General features: G+C 39.8%; 1 protein-coding gene across 4 annotated transcripts in view; it reads left to right on the top strand.

Annotated features, from left to right (window-relative positions):
* The window catches only part of ccdc88b (coiled-coil domain containing 88B), a 46,410-nt gene that overhangs the window by 26,564 nt on the left and 2,037 nt on the right, over positions 1 to 17,809 (top strand). For 3 of the 4 annotated variants that reach the window (XM_074674868.1, XM_074674869.1, XM_074674867.1), the window contains exons 19-26: positions 415 to 801; positions 2,714 to 2,875; positions 4,872 to 5,149; positions 5,389 to 5,532; positions 7,019 to 7,205; positions 9,982 to 10,127; positions 14,755 to 14,862; positions 16,306 to 16,457. In XM_074674868.1, the coding sequence (XP_074530969.1) occupies positions 415 to 801; positions 2,714 to 2,875; positions 4,872 to 5,149; positions 5,389 to 5,532; positions 7,019 to 7,205; positions 9,982 to 10,127; positions 14,755 to 14,862; positions 16,306 to 16,457 (1,564 nt within the window). Of the gene's footprint in view, positions 1 to 414; positions 802 to 2,713; positions 2,876 to 4,871; positions 5,150 to 5,388; positions 5,533 to 7,018; positions 7,206 to 9,981; positions 10,128 to 14,754; positions 14,863 to 16,305; positions 16,458 to 17,809 lie in introns of those variants that run through there. The other variant, XR_012598450.1, reaches the window with a different exon arrangement.

Genomic DNA, 17,809 nt, shown 5'->3' with positions numbered 1-17,809 from the left:
AGACGACAGAGTGGAAAAGATTAAGGCCACAGGAACAGAATCATCTCTGGTGCTGCTTCCCTCTAGCTAAGTGTTGTTGACTGTCCCCGTTTTATAGATGCCTGTAGATAAACTGTAAATTGCAGTGCAACATGAACATCAGAGGTTTATTTTCATGTACAAAATGTAAGCAGATGAGAGGGTAAAAGGAATGAGAACCAGAGTGTTGGTTTTCTGCAGTAATCCATAATGCAGAAGGAAAATCACTCTGCCTTTTGTGAGGAGGAATCAGGGTAACACTCATGTGTGAAATTTAATTCAAAGATGTTTCTGGAATCCTTTAATTTCCATTGGTCAATCTGACTTCTGAAGAAGATCACAAACTGTTTTTTTTTATCTATGAATACCGTTTTGCTTTTATCATCCCCACATCAGGACTTATCGAAGGAGCAGGCACATTCTCAGGAACTCTCTGCTGAAGTCGAACGTCTAGGCCAGAAACTGCTAAAAGCCGAAACCAAACTTAAGGAGACAACTGACTCACTCAGCCAATCACAGGAGAGGATCCAGTCGCTCTCTCAGAGCCTGAAGAAGAGTGAATCCCTTCTCCAGCTGGAGAAGAGACGACCAAGCATTGGGATTGATTCAAATCCAGACTCTTCAAACACAGAACAGATCAGTCAGACACACACGGAGGAGACGTCACATCTGGATCAATCCTCTGAAGCTGGCAAAGGTCACGATCTTTCTGCTGCTCACGAGGATGCCTCAGGAGAGACTGAGAGGCAGCTGAGTGAGAGGTTGACAGAGCTGGAAAAAGAGGTGCGTATCTGTGTCTAATATATTTCTGGGATGGATTCTTGTGCAGGTGTGGGGCTTTGAATCCAATTTGCAGTATTTCTGTGTAGTTCAGTGCAAATTCTGTGTAATGGAGATGATCTGTATCTATATATGTTGAAATTCTTGCTCTAGGGATGCTAAGCGATTATCAGCTCATAGTGGGCCACAGCTTCTCTGAGTGCAGCACTTTATTTCCAGAACCACTGCTTTATCTCTGCTCATCAGTTTTTATAATGTCACCTCGGCTACTGTTAATCTTTCTTATCTCGTCTGCTGCTCTGCTTCTGGAGCTGTTACTCCCTCTCAAATACACAGAACGGTGCACAAACTCTTACATAAGGCTGGAAGCACAGGGATGGGGCACAAACACAGACGGGTCCCACCTAAAGTATACTTAGATCCAGGTGCACTTGTTGATACATCACAGCATTTGCAAGAGATGATTCATCAAAGCAAATGTGAAGTTGAAAAATATAAAACTATTCAGATACAAGTAAATGATGCGGGATATTATCAGGAGAATGAGCTTAATGAAAATAACGTAAAAGGGACCATGTGAGTGATATATTAGACTATATATATATTTAAACATTATTCTGATGCCAAGGTGGAGCTGGTCTCCTTTCCTTTCTTCAGGTCTTTGGTCTCAGGTCTAGTCCTGGGACTGTGAAAAAGGGTCAGAAGATAAACCTGAGGGTTCACCGGAGGATTAGTGGGAGAGGAAAGACAAGAAAGAGAAATCCTGCTTCACTTCAGTGTAGTCATAATTTTGGAGGCCTGTTTCTTATCTTAGCCCTTTTTGGGGAAATCTTGATAAAGTCGACCTTTTTCTGCCTTAAGCAGTCACTTCAATTAAACCATCTGAAAAGAGTAAAAGTAAAGATGTGCTTTGGTTAAACTTCTGACAAATGAGTGGAAATGAGCTCACTAAACATTGCTTTTCTTGGAAGGTCAGAAGGTTTTTTTTTTTTTACGTACAATTAAAATCTTATGAAAATTAAAAAAAAAACTAAAGCGCTGCTTCAAATACAGCAGAAAAACAAGAACCTAAAAATGATACTTTGATACAGCGCCCTAGTAATTATACATATTTACATTCCTCGACTGACACTAGCAACGTGACGAGAGGGAGCAGGAAATCTTTAAAAGCCTGTGAAAAGGGAGAAATCCCCGGTGTCAAAGTATTATTCAGTCAGGTACCCATAGTAATGGAAATGTGAAAGAATCCAAAACGAAGGAACAAAAAACTGTGCCACAAAAAAAGAGGAAAAAAAGAAAAAAAACCCTGAGCTCTAGACCTCTGAATGACTCACATATCAAACATGTTTTCACTGTGCTGGAAATCTAAGAAGAGATAGTCAAATTATTCCCCTTTTATATTGTGTATGAGCCTTTGTTTGCTGCAAGCAAATAGAAAAGTTTAACACTTTCAATGTTTGTGGAAACACGTCTGTCAATTGCTAACATACTCACCACAATTAATGATCAACAAACTACCTGGTCTATCAGTGTAGACCTCACAATCAGGAGTCACAATAAATTGTGCAGAATTTGCTGATTGGATTATTCTGAATGCCTGCGCAGAGATTTTACCAACTGCATGCAAGCAGTGACAATAAACAACAGATGTGCACTAGTAAATCTATTTGAGCCTGAATGTGTTGTATTTCTTCATGCCCCGCACAGGATGAATTTCATCTCAGTATTTATAGATTGACACAAATGTCACACAGCTGCTACCTGACTGCGAGTGGTTGAAAGGTCACTTGCAGATTCAGTCAGAGAGCAAACAGTATGAATATTTAGTTTCATGTTAAAGCTAGCACAGCCTCTGATGTGAGAGCTCCTGTACATGACTCGGATGCTATCTCAGTCTGATGTTTACTGCTTTCAGAAAGCATTGGCAGTAGCAGCACAGGAGGCTTTGCTGACCAGGTTGACCCAGTCCCAGGAGGCCTGTGAACACCTCAGGGAGCAGCTGGAGGCGCTGCGTCGGCACTCCCTCAGCCTGCAGGACTCCTGCACCCAGCTACAGACTCTGAACACCCAGCTTCAGGTGAGCAATAACATGGCCGGCATAAAAATAAAAAAACTGCTTGACTTAAAGAAAATTGTTTTATCTACCACTTGGTTTTTAAAATTGAGTAACTTTTTGGTAAGTACACCCTGGCAGCATAGTGTTGTGTAGTTTTTTGTCTGCTTGATTGTAAACGATAAATGATCTTTCAGCTGCATTTGTGCCCTGTTTTAGTTGAGTTGTAAAAATTGTCCAGATATTCATGTAACCCTGGTCAGCTTTTTACTTCATCAGCATCATGCCAAAGTCTCAATTAGTCTAAAATCTGAGTTTAGGACCAAAGGTAATAAAACAATTGATGCTTTAGCATATATGCTTTTATATAACTATAATCATGCAAACATGCAAGCTAACATGGTAAACATGATAAACATTTTACCCTCCATTACTAACATGTTAGCCTTGTCACTGTTGGCATGTTGATATTTTGATGTTAGCATTGCTGCTAGTGAGGTCTTACTGCTGTCAGATGCCATGGCTCATAACTGAGACTGAATTGAGTCTTAATTAACAGAGAGTGTGTTCAAGTCAAAGACTAACTACAACATGAATTAATTCCTTTTGAGAAAAAATCATCGTCCTTTACATTCAGACACACAAAATACTCTTATCATGCACATCCCCACAGTATGGAATAGACCAAACCGGTTTCTTACAGCACAAAACCATTTCATGTAGCGTGCCACTTGATATCAATTTAAAATTAAATCTGGCCCGCCGTGTTTCATAGTCCAAACTCTGTCGGGACCAGAGAAGAAATATCTGAGTTCCGAGATGACCCTGAACGCAGAATAAATCACCTTGTGATCCCAAGCGGGGAAAACAAACATTTATCACGCTGCCAACATCCTCAATTCAAGCTGTCTGTCTCAAAAACCAAATGAAAGGTTGATGTCAGGCACAGAGTGTTTCAGGAGACGTGGAAGAATGATTATTTCTGTGGAGTTTAGGGTGAATAACACTTGTCTCATATGCAAAGAGAAGGTTGCCGTTCATGAAGGGATGTGACCTCATGCAGCATCAGTCAACTAAACATGCAGAGCAGTATGCAAAGAACCAGGAGGATGAGAGGACACAACAAGCTTTACAGATAAAGAAGTGGCCCCCTGATAAATACCTCTGCGGTTATGTTATTTTTTGGAGAGTTTTTTTTCTGTCTGTCTGTTTGTTTGTTTGTCTGTGAACAAAATAACTCAAAAAGTAACAAACAGATCTGGATGAAATTTTCAAGAATGTTCAAAATGGGATAAGGAAGAAGTGATACATTTTGTAGGTGATCCAGATCACCTTCATCCAGGATTTTTTAAAGGATTCTTTATCATTGTGAGATAGGGCCAGTTTTCACCATATTTGTATATAGCTCCAAGATTAATGGTTTGATTGCTTTGCAAAACGATACAAGACAAGGTCACGATAACTTCTGACAGATGTAAAAGTACGATCCAGATCCTGGCAATATTCTGAATACTAAGATCTGGGATATGAAATATGTACTGGTTCATCCTCATTTTCAACACTGTCAGGAAACAAATTATTGTTCAAACCTGCAACTAACACCAAATTATAGCAGACAGTCTGCTGAAAGGGAGTACAAGATTAAAGTAGGACTAAAGTGTTGGTGACTGACTATCACAATATGCTTGGTAGAGGTCTGCGCTCTCTGAGTGCTTTTCTAGTTTGAGTTTTAGATCCCTGCTCTTGAGGATTAATTTCTATGGAGCAGGAAAAGTTATTTTTCTTATCAGATCAGTGAAGACTCCTCCCTAAAGTTTGCAATTCCTAGATCTCAAACAATAAATTTCAGCTTTCAAATATAATTCTTTATGTTTACATATGCTTTATACATTTAAAGAAAAGATAACTGAGGTTATGTAGCACAGACTGGTTAACAGTGAACACCCATTCTTCATCTGGTGTTTTTCATGGATTGTTAACGTGCTTTTAGTCTCAAACATATTCTCGCCTCACCAAACAGGTGGAGCAAGCATCCCTGAACTCCCAGCATGCAGCAGTGCTTGCTCGCTGCAGTGAGAGCGAGGCCCGCTGTGCGGCTCTGGAAGCCGAGTCCAAAGTATGGGAACGGGAGCGGGAGGAGTCGGTGGCAAGGAAGGAGGCTCTGAGACGAGACCACGAGCGGATGATGGCGTTGCAGCAACGGCAGGAGATGGAGCTGGAGGAACTGCTGGACAAACACTCACAGCTGAGGAGCAACAACCGCAGCCTTGAGGCCCAGCACCGGGAGCTGGAGGCGAGGTAGAAAGTCACAGTCACTGCATTTATCTAAACCCTTTTATAGATAGAAATTAGGGTTTCTAATGAAAGGAAGTTTAAACTTTTTTTCCTCTAAGAGCTTTTAAAAATGCTCTGAAGACCAACAAATGCATCAGCAGACACAACTACAATCCTCCAAAGACACACTCCCTTTCTCTACCATCGAACATATAAACTGTATTTCTGCTTTGATGGATGAACGCTGTGTTTGTAATCTAAAGGTACAAGAAGCTCCTGGACAGTAAAACCCAGCTCGAGGAGCGGGAGAGGGAGATAAAGATGGAGAAAGAGGAGATGGAAGCAGAGGCCCAAAGGAGAGTGGAGAGAGAAAGAGAGCTGGAGAGGCTGAAAGAAGACAGCGAGAGGTGAAAAAATACGCGCACAAGTCATCTTCTTCAGAATAACATTCATGAAATCTCATTAACTTTCTCTGCTCGTGAAAGCTCTTCTCTCTCACTGCTTGCATGTTATTTGAATATGGAGAAAAATCCAGGGATCGGTTTGAATACACATGCAAAATGCCTTCCATTCAAGGAGTTTGGGCAGCATAGAAATAGAAAGCACAGAACATGAAAAATCACAGCATCAAATCTATAAAGCTTTAACTAGTCTTACTAAGATTCCAGGTCTTGAATGGTTTAACTAACATTTCATCTTCATAAATGATTAAAAAACAAACATTTCAACCAAAACAAGGTAAGAATCATTGAATTAACAAAGCAACACATAAATCAGCAGCAATTTTCAACATCACTTAAGATCATATTTAATCATCTTAAACATCTTTCAATATTAAAATGATCATATCAGAGAGGCCATTCATAAAGAGAATTATCACCAAACTATTCTGCTTCTCTGAGCTTTACCAAGCTTTACAGTGAGCTCCAGCTCATAAATTCTCCATCTGACACATGATCAGAGTTCCGCTTCACCCTCGTAGCTTTCAAAGAAGAAAGAAAAACTACTGCGCAGAACAAGCTCTACACCAGACAGCAGCATAACAAAGTCAACAGCTTCCTGGTGAATAAAATGGAGCATTTAGCAGCTAAAGAGCAGATACGTCCCTCAGGAGAGGCTAAAGACCAAAACAGATAAAAGAGAGTGAAAATTGGGCTCCAAATTAAACACAACTCTGAATGAAAGGTTGTGTTGCTCTGTAACCGCTGGATGTGTAAATAAGAGGCTGCTCATGGAGTTTGAAGGTAAAGAAATGTTGATTGTTGGATGCAGTGTGCCTGTGTAGGAAGAAAAAGTGAAATGTTGCGACAAATTTAAAGAAAAGCAAGCAGTAGATAGTAGAAAAAAAAATCTGTTTTTGTCTCTAATGCCATTGTTATCTTATTTTATCAGTGATGACAAAATATCCAAAGCTGGCAACACAAGCTCTGCCCAGCCAAATTATTTATGTTTTAAAGTTAAGTTACAGCCAGTTTTCATAAACAAAAAGTCTGATATTAATCACTGGATTTGTCATTCCCCCCCCACAGTTATCGTTAAGTTTCATCTCATCATCACCACTGTTGTCACAACAGCATGAAACAAAAAGTTTTTTCTCCCTCAATAATGCTTCTTTGTTTTCTAACAATTGTGTTTTTCAGCCACTTTTTGTGAGATGATGTCAGATTCATGTGTTGGTTGTTATCTGGCTTTGTGAAAATTCATCATGTTGTGTAATTATATAACAAGAGCTTCAGTTAGAGAGAGTACTGACCAAACAATGATACACAGACAGGAGGAGTTAAGCCTGTGTGTGTGTGTGTGTGTGTGTGTGTGTGTGTGTGTGTGTGTGTGTGTGTGTGTGTGTGTGTGTGTGTGTGTGTGTGTGTGTGTGTGTGTGTGTGTGTGTTGCAGGCTGCAGGCCCAGCAGAAGGAGTGGTTGGCGTCGCAGGCAGAGCTGCTGGCTCAGGGCTCGGTGCTCAGGGGGGAGCTGAGCGCCTCCCAGCTGGAGCGGACACGGCTGGAGGGGGAACTCAGCGCCCTGAGGGAAACCAACCAGAGCCTGGACCTCAGCAACGCCCGCCTCACCAGCCAGTACCAAGTATTAACCAGACGTGCACACATAACAGTGTTTATCTGCACACCTGCAGGCACACACAGGTGTTTTGTTTTCAAGCTGACACCCAGCAACATGCAAAAAGGGAATTCAGAGCTTCACAGCAGAAGCTCTCAAATATATTACCCTCTTGAAATAAAAAACAAATTTATTCAAAGCATTATTGGACCATTAAACACACTTTATTAGGAATTTATTGCAGGGTTTAGAGAGTGTTTTACATAGTTGTGGTCAGGGAGGAACAACTATCTACTACTTCACATCATGTGTGAGAAACTCTGAGTGGCTGATTTCTAATTCCTGATTTAAAGCCAATTTCATCCTGACACACCAGGAAAAAAATGATTTATTGGTCTAAACAGAAAATGAATACCAAGTAGCTCATAAAACTGGGGGCATCCGTGGAACAGCTTCATTTTCTTCCTATTGCTGTCAAACAAGCTCTGAATATTTAAAAGAAAGCTTAGCATGAAAGAGTCTTTCCTCGTCAGTGGGACAAATTGAGATGTTTCTGTGTCATCATAGATGCGCTAATGAAACCATCCAGAATCATCTCACCAATAAAAGCATCTACCAGGACTTTTATCACTTATATTGAAATATAAGTTAAAAAGTAAAAGCAAGCAGATACGCAAATCAACCGCAGGATTGGATCTGGATCAGCAGGCAGCAGTATTTTATGATTTTCAGTTGAGACAGTACTCAGCTTTATTTGATAAAACTATAGTTTATTTTGGCTTAACAGAGTCAGATAAGGACGTGGATCACTCTCTGTGTCTGGATAGTCAATGTGAGCTAAAGCCATGGTGGCTTAGCTCATGAATTAAGGCTGGAGAAGGAGGAAAAAGCTAGCTTGGTGCAACAAAGAGGTGAGAGATTTTCTCTTTTAGCATCTTTTTACTCATTATCACTTCAAGTCTTACTGTTGTGGGTCTAACAACATTCAGCTAACAGAGAGCTAGGTCTGTATTTGATTTTCTTACACAGCAGACTGTAGGGCCTACAGCTGTTTATTTAAAGCAAAGGAAAGGAAAATGAATACTTATTGGTAATGTTTGGAAAATTACTCTATTCAAGGGAGGTAAAGACAGGCAGACAAAAGAAACACATAGTTACAGACACAACAGGAACCAAAGTGTAATTCACAAGAATTTCAGTTCAGGAGAAACTATTGAGGAATCAGTTATTAAACAAGGTAAGCTAAAACATCAACACTGGAAAATGTGCTTCAAAGTCTTTCCCTGTAATTTAAAAACATTTAATGACACCAGCTCATTAAGCTTTAAGTTAGGGAGACAGAAACATGAAGTAGTTCTGGGAGTGCAGTAAATACTGTGCAACACTTTTCTGTGTAATAAAGACACAGATAGTTTGGTAGCAGGCGAATATATAATAGGGTTTATCACTAATCACCTTCTGGTACGCAGGAACTAAATACTTCTTGAGCAGAGGGTTTATTTGAATTCATCTACATGCTGATAATTAATAATAAGAAAAAAATGAATATACCAAAATGTGGAAAAAATCTTGCAAAACAAAAAAAAGGAATATTTTTAATATTCCCCTTTTTTTGTTTCAAGGAGCCTTGCTGGTTACCTAATTGAGTCCCTGAAAACTCTACATTGAATACATTAGTTTGAATTTTGAAAATCAGACACCCAGGCTTCTCATTATGCTGTTCTGCAGAGTGGAGACGTGGAGGCAGCAGCACTTCTCTTTGATCCAAAGTTCACTTTGGAGCCTATGTGGTCTCACAATTAACCTGTTGTGGCGACTGATATTACTGATGGGGATAAATTGGACAGGACTGAAACTACAAAGGCAAAAATAATTGGAAACAGATTCGCCAAAAGAAAACTAGGGAGGATGTTAACCAAAGGTTTGAATGTACCTTTTCGTCTAATCTTGCATAAGAAATGGCTGGGTTTTTTCAGATTTAATAAAAAGTTTGGGTTTAGGGGCTGTTTTTCTTACTTTCACAGCTTAATCAGACTCTCAGATGAAGAAAATGCCCAAAGATGAGCTCTCCTCTTTTCATTTCCTAGTTGGTGATTTTGTATCAGCCTAAACTCTGTCTGAATCAGGAAAACTGAACCCTCAGGTTTTTGTTCTGCTGGTTACACCCGGCAGCTGAACTTTCTCTGAGGTTAGAGGTTTGAGTTATTCACCTGGTGGCCAGGTATATATTTAAATAGATGCATAGAAGCTTGGCTAACCATATGGTATTCAATTAAAACTGGAGAGGGGGTAGAAATAATAAGTTAAACTTTTTTCCACTCCTTTTTGAAAATGTAAAAAGATTGTAAATTAGGGATTTAAAATATTGCCATTATTATTATTTTTTTCTTTTTTTTTTATTATTTATATTTTTTCTTCTTTTTTCTTTTGTTGGCTGTCTCCATAATGTTATTCTTTTTCTACATTTTCAAAATAAACTTTCATTCATTCATTCATTCATTTATCAGTCAGTGAAAATCTTTGTTAGGTTTATCAATCAAAGTTTTAAGTTCTCCAGCTCCTCAAAGAGCTCCAGCATTTCAGTCACCGCATTTTATAAGTTGTTCATGATGACTTTCTCATCTCAGACTTTCAAAATCTTAAGTTTCTACTTTTTTACAAAAAACTGCTTACTGGGGTCAACTGTTTGTGTGTGTTACATTGTGAGGCAACATTACGCTTACAGAAGGCATTACATGATGTTGTTTATTTTATCTTAAAATACTTTTTGAAACTAAAATGTCCTTTTATCTGATGTTTGTAGTTGCTGACTCAGCTGAAGGGAAACATGGAAGAGGAGAACCGACATTTGGCAGAACAGAACCAGAGTCTGCTGAAGGAGAACCGGGCCTTACTGGAGCAGAGCCTGGAGCGCCGGGACCAGCATTACTCACAGCAGAGGGAGTACCAGTCAGTACACACACACACACACACACACACACACACACACACACACACACACACATACACATACACACGCACCTGGTGATTAAGGGTGCGTCTCAAAGCTCCAAAGTTTCATCCTTCCTTCCTCCACTTGCGTCTTAGTCCCTCCCACCAGAGATGCATGGGAGAGTAACAAGGAAATGAAGAGATGCAAGAGGATGGAGTAGATTTGTTTTTACAGCAATGGGACATCCTCTCTTCTGGAGCGTCACAAGAAGTGACGTGTTTCAGTGATGACTGCTTCAGCTGATAACCTCTGGATCATCTGTCAGTCAGCTCTAACAGCTGTTTGTGTTTCTGCACACATGCACTGTAATAACTCTGATAAAACATAAACAGTAACAGAGCTTTGTCTCTTCCTTTAACCTGTTTAACGAACACACTCATATGAAGAAAACCTGCTCTCTGTTATTCTGTGTGCTGTTTAGACACACAAGGATCACTTTACAGGTAAAATGCAATTATTTATGAATTATTTAGCCTTTTTTCAGAGTGCATCTGATCATGAACTCTGAAACTTATTAAAACGGCCCAGTTTATTGTGTCTCAGGAAGATATTATTTATTAGATTTTAGTTTTCAGTATTAATCCTCCATTATATTGATTTGATGATGCTTGTGCTTAATACTTCGTGCTTTAAACTCACAACAAACACTTTTTAATCCTAGCTTCATGACCCGTTCCTTAACAATCCTCAGTGCCTTTTTTCAGCTCTACTTTTCTCTCATGAAACTCCGCTGTGTTTGTGAAGTTTCATGTGGAGAAGTCTGAGCAGCTGTGGCGTCCAATCAGAGAGTGATATTCCATACGGAGATGTGTCTGTCAGTGAAAAGACATCCGCAAAGCCAGCTCTCGTCTTTCCTCGATCATAGTCTCCTCCCTCCTTTCTCCTTTCTCCTTTCTCCTCCAAGCACAATTATCGTTTTGGGACAGCCTGTAAAATGGCGATTCAGAAAATACTCGCGGTGCCGCAGAAAAGAGAAGAGAGGAGGCATGAAATTATTGCTTTGAGACGCACCCACAGTCAAGTGACCCATGTCCAGCTGCCATAGCCCAGGTTTGATTATAGCCCCTCTCCGACTTGTCACCCCCCACTCTTTCTCCCAGTTTCCAGCTCTACCCCTCTCTGACTGAAGCCATAACACTCCTCAAATTAGTTCTGAAAAAGAAAAATAACTTTAACTTCACAGCAACATTTGCATATTGAGGACTATAATTCTCTGTGAAGTTTTCTGCAACAAATGTAGAGTCTTTCTTTATTCATTAGTCTTTCTACTTCCCTCTTGTTGAACCTGAAGAGGCTCTCTGTTACTCTCTGTCATTTCCTCGTTCACACAGTCAGATTGAAATCGCACATTGAAGCACATTCCTGTGTGGTAGTCTAGTGGTTATATCTTTAAAAAAAAACATCCTAATCCTGATTATTTTTCATTTTAAGTCTCTGGACTTCTTTTATTTTACAACTTTTATGATCAATCTGTCATATGATCAATGTCAGCAATCTGCTTTTGCACTTCAGCGTTATGCACAGATGACTCATTTGCTCAGACTAAAATCAGGATGTGGCACAGTCTTTTTTTCATATCCTGCACATAAAAACACTTCATCACTGCAAAGGTTTGACTCAGTAAGAAGATCATTTAACAGTCCAACAGCACCCAGCAGTTGTCCTTTTAAATGACTTACAGACCGGCAATAGATTAATCCAAAGCTAACTGTGATCATGCAGAGCTGGCTTCACCATTTATGCCTAATGAGCCAAATTACTCCTGAGCTACGAATTTCTTTCGCAGGGTAATTCAAGTTACATTCCTAAAAGAAAACCAGACTGCTTTGTCCCCAAAGTTTCTGCTCTGTTTTTAGAACATTTTGCCTTTAGCACTTCACAGTTCGGTGTTTCACTGCTCATTTTTAGTTCAGCACCCTGCTATGCAAGGTCTACAGCCTTTTAACACCTGTGAAAACAGTACAGCTTTATTACATATCCTTGTTAAAAAGCTTCCATTCAGACTCACAGAGATGCTCTCTGCATTCACAAGTGTAAGAAAAGCAATGGGCTACTTTATGTAGTGCCAATTAAATGAACACAATCAACATACAGAGAAGGATGAATGCTTAGTTTGAAAAAACTGTCTGTTTTTTCAATGACTTCTGTGTCTGGCCTTCAGGAAACAAACAGTGCTGTCTTTCAAGAAACACTAAATGCTTTAGTTAACATGTCTTCATTTTAAGCTGCAACCATCAATCTTTATTCACTGTGAAACAGACAATTACAGATAATGTGCTGGGGCTCGTTTTGTAGAGTCATCACCTGACTCTGCAGTTCTTCTCTACTGAGTGGGTCTGTTTGTTTTTGTTTTTGTTTGAGTAGCAGGATCCTAAAAAAACAGCATGATCCTGGCTTTTCTCAGCTCGACGTAATATTTCTGGTGTTTTGTTTTTTTAACTGATGGCAGAAAATGTTGTGACATCTTTACAGTGGTCCAAAAGAGGGATAAGTGCACTTTATCAGTTGACAATCATTTGGTCTTGCAACTTGGCATCCTCCAGAATCTGGGTGTGATGATGGCAATGATGTATAAATGTTTGGCTGTTGAGCCGTGATGGTTTACATTTTTACTGCTTAAAATGACCAGCACTCCTGAGATGTGTTTTTTTAGACAAACACAATCTACTTTTTTTTTTTTCAACACAAGTACAAAAAAAAAAGATACTTTATGAGATTTAACCCTCGTAGGGAAGAGGTGAAACCAGCTAAGTTATATTTTGAATCAGTTTTTTACTTGAATTTACTGCTTCACAAAGTGTCACGGAAACATGTTCAAGAAGTAGTCTTTTTATCCTGTCAGAAGCCTCGTCTGACTCCTCAGCAGACTCCCAGATCAACCCTCTCCCTACTGATTTTTTCTATTAGCTTTTATCATCTCAATGTTTCAGGACCAAAAGAGTACATTGCATTTTGTGAACAGTTTATCTAAACTGGAGAGTTTACTCCTGCAGCTCGGGTTATTTGAGCAGAAAACACAGGAGTCTGTCTTCAGCCAAGTGAGCTGTGGTGTGGTTTATTAAAAATGAGAAATTTAATCCAAGCTAACAACAGGATATGAGTCCAAACAGAGTTTCAGAGGGCCAGTGCTATTGTATCATAGCCAGCAGTTTCAGTTGCTTTTAAAAGCAGGTTTCGAAAATATGAACAGGACATACTAATTTAAGCTGAAGAGCATAATTTATTTTCTTTTTTGATGACAAAACAATCTCATTAAAGTGCTGAGAGCATTTCTCCCTGTGATATATCACACACATTCAAACTCAGCACATGCTCGGTTTTCAGATTTCTTTATTTAAACGTGATACTCTGTTGCTGCTGCCTTTGTGAACTTGTTACAAAAAGGAGTCAGGAGCGTATATAAACAAATAAATAATCCTTTTTTTTACACATTTGATACCTTTCTGCTCAAGCAAAGTTTTGGTTTGCTTTTGAAGCACATAACGGAGGAGTTGGAAGAGCCAAGAGAAGGACACAAAAATAAATAAATTTTAAAAAGAGCCTGTCATGTTCACTATCTTAGCTTTCTGTTTCCACATGGCCAACATCTCCTAATTAGTACTAAACACATGGTACATCTGAAGCTGATGGGGGTAGTTAGTTGGTTCTAAAACAAAGTCAGGGGAGTTTGACAAATTATCCTGTGGGGGACATAAAAGTCTTCATCAAAATTCCCCACAATCTGCCTCATCGCTGCAGAGATACTTTTCATTCTGCATCAGAGAAGTGGAACAGTGTCGGCAATCTGCAGCTATCATACTGTCAACATTAAAAACGATGTTCCTGCTAAATATAGGTTCATCATTCTTTAAAATGTCCCTCATGTTACAATCACAACAAGATGTGTTTTTTGATACAGTGGGGATTAACAAAACAGGAACTTCATGACTTCTGCTTTGTTACATGAGGAAAACATTTATCCTCAAAGAGTCGAAGTGCTGCTGCTGCACCTCCTCCTTGTTTTTGTTCATAACACTTTAGTTCAAAATCAACCCTGACATATCATCAGAAGAGACTGATCAGAACCAAGCAGACATTTCTGTTCCTGGGCTTAAGTGGCTCATATTGCTACAAGTGCAGCCTGCGGGCCTTGATGGTACTGGCTGTACCTCATCTCTCAAAATCTCTCTCCTGCCTGCAGCTGTGTGTCAGTGACCAGCAGTCAGCTGATGCCATCAGTGACTTAATGTGAAATGTTCAGTAGAGCCTTGCTGAGCACATGGGCTATCTTTTGGCGATGTCCTGCTTTATATTTGTCCACATCACTGCTCAAACCCTGAACCCTTTACTCCCGGCATCAGACCCACATTAACATCCACACACAGCCTCTTCTCTGATCTGCTGCTTTAAACAGACTCCGTTTTTAACATCACAGCAAGATCCATTTCTTAGCAGAGCCTTCAAAGAATGATGTTACATCACATTTTCAATCTACTCGCACTGATAATAAATCTATGAAATAAATCAAATCCTTTCCAGCTCATTTCTTTTTCTTCATCTCCTTCTGAGCTGCTTTCTTCTGACTCTTCATTTGTTTTCCTTCAGGGAGAAGCTGAGCGAGCTCCGTCGGGAGAAGCAGAAGTTGGTGGAGAAGATTATGGATCAGTATAGAGTCCTCGAGCCCAGCATGCAACCTCCTGCTAGCAAAGCCAAGTACTGTATATAAAATATTATACCTATACATTTCCAGCGTTACTAGTTAATTACACCTGTGCCTCCCAGTTCAACAATACATTCCTGCAGAATGAAGGTTATGTGAGTGTGTTTGTGCTGCATGTTTCATTTGCAGAGATGATTATGAGTTACAAACAAAGAGGGAATTAAATAAAAAAAAATGTATTTAGGTCCCTTTTACAACAGTAGACTACATGATCTGCTTAATCTCAATATATAGGCAAGACATTTTCAACAGATCCAAAACCTTTGATGAGCCGTGATTTTCACATCGAGTACAAATGTATTGCAGCTGCATCTTACAAATTGGTCACTCTGTGCATTTTTGGCAGCCTTGTTTTAATCATTGTCTACTTTTTAGGTTTAAAACAATAGAAACTAATTGGGATCACTGATTGCTAAATTGTTGGTTTATGAACTGAGAGAGGTCTTGTCCAAAACAAAAATGATTCTTTGGTTCTTACTGTTTCTCTGGAGTGAAGTTTCATAACTTGGAAAAAAAAAACAGTTTGAAAATATATATACCCCAAAAAGTGGTTGTCTGTGAAGATTTTAACCTGCGGCAAAGAAATTTAGTCGGCGATCACTTTTTCCAAACACTTTTATTGTTACAAAAGCTTTTCTTGCAGACAGAATCAAGGACTCTGACTTCAGGATTTTTTTTCTTCTGTTTTGGTTTTGTTTAGTGACGGGCTCCCTTAAGCTTACCTTGCAGTCAGAATATGTTTTGCTTCACAAGCTGTTGTTGTTAAGTAAAGCCTGAAACAATGTGGCATGCCCACAGTTGCACTTTGTGTATAGAGAGTTTTCTGTGAAATGTAGAGATTTTCAGAGTGGGATTTAAGCTTCAGAGCAGAAACTGTAACTCCTGATGCAGGTTTTCTTCATACGTTAATGATAATGTCAGGTTCTCCTCTGTCTTGTGACAGACTTTCTCGCCTTTTTGTTTCTTTTCGAGAGAAAGGGAACACTGTTTGATTGGACAGCTGGCAAGGACTGCGAACCACAAATTAAATTAGAATAATAAGTGTGGTTTTGAATAAACTTTTCAAGAGTCAAAATAGTCTTTCTTTTCCCCTAGTGCTACAATTTAGTATGGTTGTGACAATTTAATTATAACATTTCCACATTGATTTTCTTGATGTCATGTCACAAAGCTGTGTCTTTGGCATAAGATGTGACAGTTGGGACCTTAAGGACTATTTTGTTCTCATTTTAAATTTCACGTCAAAAAGCAAACAGCGTGGAGCACAATGCAGTTTTGTGACTAAGATGCATCCGTTGTGACACTTGTTATCCTCCTACTGTTCTCCTGAAAATCAGGGCATTGTGTTTTTTAGTGTGTGCACACAGTGACACACAGACACGCTCCCAACTCATTTCATTTTTTGCAAATGGTCCCGTTCCTTTATGTCCTCGTAGGAAATCTAACTGGATTGCAGACAGAATGAAGAAGCTAATCAAACCACGGGGAGGAGGGAAAGAGGGACGCGCCCTCTTCACCGCCGCGGGCAGCGTGGAAAACCTGGCCGACAGTACTGAATTTACATCAGATTCACACACACCTCAGCCTGGTGAGACTATACACACCCACACACACACCCACGACGTACATATATACACACACGGGGATGAGCACACTACCTCACACAAACAGAAGCTGACTGGTTTTCACAAAGATATGCTCACATGCTCACCCCATCAAGCGAGGCTACAGGCATGCATACAAATCAGCTCATGACTACCAAGTGTGGTCAGCATTGATACCGCACTTCTCTCCTCAGATCTCCCCCTGCAGAGCGCTGACTTACTGAGCCAGCTTTTCTTCACTAACCACATGTTGAAAGAAAGAGAGGCTTCACTGTCTTTCTGTGCACCTTGATGTCTGAATGAAGTCACCAACTGAGGGGGAGAAAAAAACATGGAAGCATGTTCAAAGCCAAGATTCAAGCTTTAACCTGTGTCTCAGATTTTTTCTCCTCTGTGTGGTACACTTTCATTGTCCCAATTCAGTTTCATATTTTTAATCTCTTTGTGTTTTTGTTGAATGCTCTCTTAATCTGAGTGTCAGCTGGGAGAACCCGTCTCTTTCTGTTCCTGTCCAAGTGGAAGGACGGGTTTTATTGAGCCTGTATCCCTGTGAGAGACTCTAACTCTGTCCCACGCAGCGAGTGAAAGAAACAGAAACCCTTCCAAAAGATGGTGTTTGTATCAAACACAGAATCACAGCAAGAGTACTTTCAATCCCACTGTAACTGATTGAAAAAAAAAAAGAACTGGTGAATTTAATTTGGTAACACGCATAGTGAGAAAACCAAAATATGTTCCACTTGCTCTGTCCCGTTCTACATGTTTGATTTATCATTTAACAAATTACCAAGCCTTCAATCAATCCTGAAACTAAACTGCTTTATGGCAGGCTAACTTTTGACTTCTGTCTCTTTGCTGCATGTCATCCCCCACTCTCTCCTCCTGTTTCCTATTTAACCTCCTAAGACCAAAGCTTTGGTATGGTGTCTAATTTTTAAAGGTCCCATATTATGAAAAAATCACTTTATTTAGTCTTATAGTGAAATTTGTGGGTCTTTGGCTTTCCTCCCAGCCCACAAAATGTGACATTAAATGACAAAACCTGTATTAAGTAGTGCTTGTAAATGTGAAATCCTGACCTTAAACGGGCTGTTTGGATTTTGGGGATTCGCCGACGTCAGTGATTCCCTTTATTGACCAATCAGGAGCAAGTCTGACCTGATTGGTCCACTGGAGCAGAGAACCCCACCCCCTCCCCGCCCACTCCCCTCTGTGTGGCGCCGCTCTCAGTTTACATATGAAGGTCATGCCCACTGAATCATGCCGTTCTGAACAGAGGGACTATATGAGCCTGGAAACAATGCTGCTGTGCTTCATTTATTGGCTTTTTGGACCA

The sequence above is a fragment of the Halichoeres trimaculatus genome, unplaced genomic scaffold (assembly GCF_033239565.1).
Source record: "Halichoeres trimaculatus isolate MK-OKI-2021-1 unplaced genomic scaffold, fHalTri1.1 fHalTri1_scaffold_7, whole genome shotgun sequence".
Taxonomy (NCBI): domain Eukaryota; kingdom Metazoa; phylum Chordata; class Actinopteri; order Labriformes; family Labridae; genus Halichoeres; species Halichoeres trimaculatus.
Note: the sequence above shows the minus strand (reverse complement) of the source record. Positions and strands in the feature narration are given on the sequence as shown.